Here is a 3,838-nt window from a genome sequence, read left to right on the forward strand (position 1 = left end):
ATGCAGCAGGGGGTTAAGCGCTTGGCTTCTCGTTGGGTTTGTTTCTCTTGCTCTTTAACCTGCTCCGTGCTCCTTGAGCCTGACCCCGCCATGGAGAAGCCAGGCCTGGTGCAGAAGCACAAACAAGCCTCCCCTTTGAAGCCTGTTTAGCTTGGAAGCAGGAAGGCGGATTTCGGGAGGGAATACCAGCTTTTCCTGTTTGATGTTCCGTTCTTGCACGGCTCCCCCCACCCCGGGCCCAGCCGTGCATTGTGTGGAAATGGCAGCATCAGGTCGGTAGCAAGAAGAATCTCCAGCCAGGGAAGAGCAAAGCAACTCCACGCAGATTTAATTGGAATACCCAGACAGTGAGTGCCAGTCTCACCATGGAACAGAGCGATCACGCAGGCTCCCCGGGCAGTGATTCACAGCACTGGGGAGAGGCCTCAGACCCCGAGCTCTCTCCCCGAACCCCCAAGGAATGCATAGTTCCCACTTGAACTCAGGACTTGGCTCCAAGCTCGGAAACAATCTTCAGAAATGAAGCCATGGCTAAAACACACACACACACACACACACACACACACGGAGTGCGCTGAGGCTCCCTCGCGCACACGTGCACACCAGCTCTGCCGCGCACGCGGCTCCGTGCACACGCAGGCCAGCGCGGCCAGGGGACACTTGCTTGCACATCTGGATGCACATTTGTGTGCCCAGCCCTGCTGCCAGCTGTGAGGCCGGGCACACAAGGGTGTGTCCAGATGTGCACACGAGCGTCGTCGCTCGCACACTCGTAGAGGCTCTTCCAGCAGCCCCAGCACCCAAGGGTTGGTCCCTCCTGGAGCTCTGGGGTCCCTTGGGCTCGTCAGGCTGGAGCAGCTGGAGTTCCCAAGCACTTGGCAGCAGTACAAGAGGTTCCAGTCAAGGTGAACAGGCTGGGAATCCACCTGGATTCCAAGCTCGTCTCGAGGCAGGACAGATGTGCAAAGCGAGATGGGTGAGGTGTTGAAAGGAGCGTTGTTCTCTGCCAGGAGCACAGGGTGGTGGCTTCAGGTGGGAAAACAGGCCTGGGATTTGTGTGGGAAATAGTGCCAGGGTGGGAAGTGCCTGCTTCCTGTTCCCATGTGCAGCCCAGACAGTGCAGAGCCAGGCTGTGCCACACGGGCAGGAGGCACAGTGCCACTGGCCATCGCTGTGCTCAGAGATAGAGGAGCAGGATGCAGGAGGTCAGGGTTTCCTGACACCCCCGGGCACGGACGTGCTGTTGGTCATTAATGCAGGAATGTGGGGTGGGGGGCACAGCGATGCCCCCCAGTGCGTGGCAAAGCAGAACCAGTTGCCCTCACCAGTTACACTGTGGGGGCGAGGTGCCTGCGCTCTTGGGGCTGAGCCAGGTGACCCACAGAGGTGGAAGGCAGCAAAGCTTTTCCAGACCCGCAGCCAAGTCCAGGAGCACAGGGACACTGCGGCAGCTGAACCCAGATTTCCTGAGCCAGCTCCCAGTGCCCCGGCCCTGAGGCCTTGGCAACTTACGTGCTCCAGCAGCAGGTCACGGGAGCACCTTGTCCCATAGTAACTGTACCTCCTCTTCCTGTTTGAAGTGATAAACGAGCTGGATGGCCTGGCCAAGGGCCCAGAGATGGAGCACCGGGCTGCAGGCTATGCCCGCCAAGTGCAGGAGAGAGCCAGGAAGTCCATCGAGTTCCTGGAGGAGCGATTCGAGAGCCGGGACAACTGCCTGAGGGCTCTGACCAGCCGGGGCAACGAGCTGGAGTCCATCTCCTTCCGCAGTGAAGACACCACTGGCCAGCAGGTAAGGGGCACCCTGGACACTGAGGGTGGGGAGCTCTTTTCCTCCTCAGGGAAAACCAGGGACCCTGAGGTCCATGAGCTCTGGGCAGGGGGTGTCTCTGTGCCCCCACTTTGCAGGTGGCTGAGCAGGTTCTTGTGTCTCAGCTCAGAGCAGCCCTGCTCTCACTGAGCTGTGTCGGGGTCTCTCAAGGCAGTGCAGCAGTCAGGATGCTGGGGGTGCAAAGTTTTCCCTGCCAGGGGTAACCTTGCCCTTTCTTTTCCAGGGAAACAATGACGACCTGATTCTGTCCTGCTGCCTCCACTATTGCAATGACAAGGCCAAGGATTTCATGCCCTCCAACAAAGGTGGGACATCCTCACATCCTCTTTATTCCTTCTCTGTTGCATTCCACAGACTCCTCCCACTTCTCTTTCATGGCCCTTGGATCTGTTCCCTCCTGCATTTTGCCTCTTTCAACACCAAGGTGCCACCTCCTGCCTCCGGTCAGCCCCAGGCTGTGGCCCTCCCACCTCATTGCCAAATGTCACCTCATGGCACCTTGGGGATGCCCCGGCCTGTGACAAACCCACCATAAACATCCACTGAGCCATTTTTGTGATGACAAAGGACCAGAAAATGCCTCCTCCCCACGACCCCTGATGCCTTCTGTCCAGGACTCCTTTTCCTCTAGGTTCCTGGTTGGCATCAGCCATGTGTGCTGGGACCAGACAGCCTCCAGGCTGTTGCCAGGGCGGCAGGGATGGGAATCGCATCAGCAGCTGCCCAAGAAATCAACCCGCATTTGTCAGCACAAATTCTTAGCAGCTTAACTTGTCAGATTCACAGAGAAACCGTCACCAAATGTTTATGTGCAAATGATGCTGAATTTTGAAATCATGTGGATTATGGGGAATGGGGCCTGACAAGCTGACAGCCTCTGGTTTGTAACAAGGAGGCGCGTCACCAGCGCGGAGCAGAGGATGTTTATTGTTACACATTTCTTAAAGTGTCCGCGCAAAACCTCCCGGTCCCACTTGAGGCAGCTCTCAATCCCTGGCCTGCCTTCCCACTGAGCCCCTAATTCCCTTCCTTCCAGCACAGGCCAGCCGGGCGCTCGCCCACCGGCCCCGGCCCCGACACCGTGACCGTAGCCCGCGTTCCTGGCCACCCTCCCCTTCCCCTCGTCCTGCTGCTCCCTGCGCAGCCAATCTGGGCCCATGTTGGGCTCCCATAAACTCTGTTTTTTCCATTCCTGTCCTGGCTCAGAGGCACTGTGTTTCCTGTGCTCATAGGAACAGTACTCTGGTCACAGGACCCAGCTGCTTACACATACCCCATATGCTTCCCCTGCCTCGCACACACATAAGCGTGGCTCCCACATCCCAGCCCGGCACGTTGCGTGCGGGGCAGCTCATCCATCTGGGGGCAAGATCCCTTCGGTTGTTTCTCAGGCATCAATTCTCAGTGTCTTGTCTGAGCCCCAGCCAGAAATGCCTCAGTGTCAGTGGCGACTCCAAAAAAGCTCCACAAAAAATAAGGGGTGGCTTTAGATCTTATAATGAGATCAACAGAATAATAGCACCAGCTTCCTGCTGGAGCCAGGGTCGCAGGCCGTCTTCCTGGCCTGGGTCAGGCAGGGGCTTCCTCTTCCCAGCCTGTGGCCAGTCCAGCACCCCATGAGGGCAGCGGGCAGTGATCACAAATCATCCCTGGGCAGCACAGAGAGGGGAGCAGACGGCCTTCGAGATGCAGCGCTGTGTCCGAGACCCACCAGGAAGCTTGGCAAGGAGCAGGGAGCTGGGAGCAGGGAGCAGGGAGGGTAGGGGAACACGCCGTGGGATGGGTGCAAGGCCTGGGGCAGGTCTGAGCTTCACGGCGCTCTGTGTGTGTCTCGTTGCAGACGATCCCATCCGTTTGCTCAGGGAAGTGGTTTTGCTGACGGACGACCGGAACCTGCGAGTCAAAGCGCTGACCCGCAACGTGCCGGTGCGGGACATCCCCACCTTCCTCAAGTGGGCCCAGGAGGGCTGAGGGGGCCGAGCGGGGCCCAGGGCCCCTGAGCCAGTC

At 58.7% G+C, this 3,838-nt stretch overlaps 1 protein-coding gene across 2 annotated transcripts in view; it reads left to right on the forward strand.

Annotated features, from left to right (window-relative positions):
* The window catches only part of SMG6 (SMG6, nonsense mediated mRNA decay factor), a 107,505-nt gene extending 103,668 nt beyond the window's left edge, over positions 1 to 3,837 (forward strand). For both annotated transcript variants that reach the window (XM_017742972.1, XM_008640327.2), the window contains exons 17-19: positions 1,581 to 1,792; positions 2,055 to 2,136; positions 3,672 to 3,837. In XM_017742972.1, coding sequence (XP_017598461.1) covers positions 1,581 to 1,792; positions 2,055 to 2,136; positions 3,672 to 3,802 — 425 coding nt within the window. In that variant the 3' untranslated portion in view covers positions 3,803 to 3,837. The remainder of the gene's footprint in view (positions 1 to 1,580; positions 1,793 to 2,054; positions 2,137 to 3,671) is intronic.
* Position 3,838: the final 1 nt, after the last annotated feature.

The sequence above is a fragment of the Corvus brachyrhynchos genome, unplaced genomic scaffold (genome assembly GCF_000691975.1).
Source record: "Corvus brachyrhynchos isolate BGI_N302 unplaced genomic scaffold, ASM69197v1 scaffold99, whole genome shotgun sequence".
NCBI classification, from domain to species: domain Eukaryota; kingdom Metazoa; phylum Chordata; class Aves; order Passeriformes; family Corvidae; genus Corvus; species Corvus brachyrhynchos.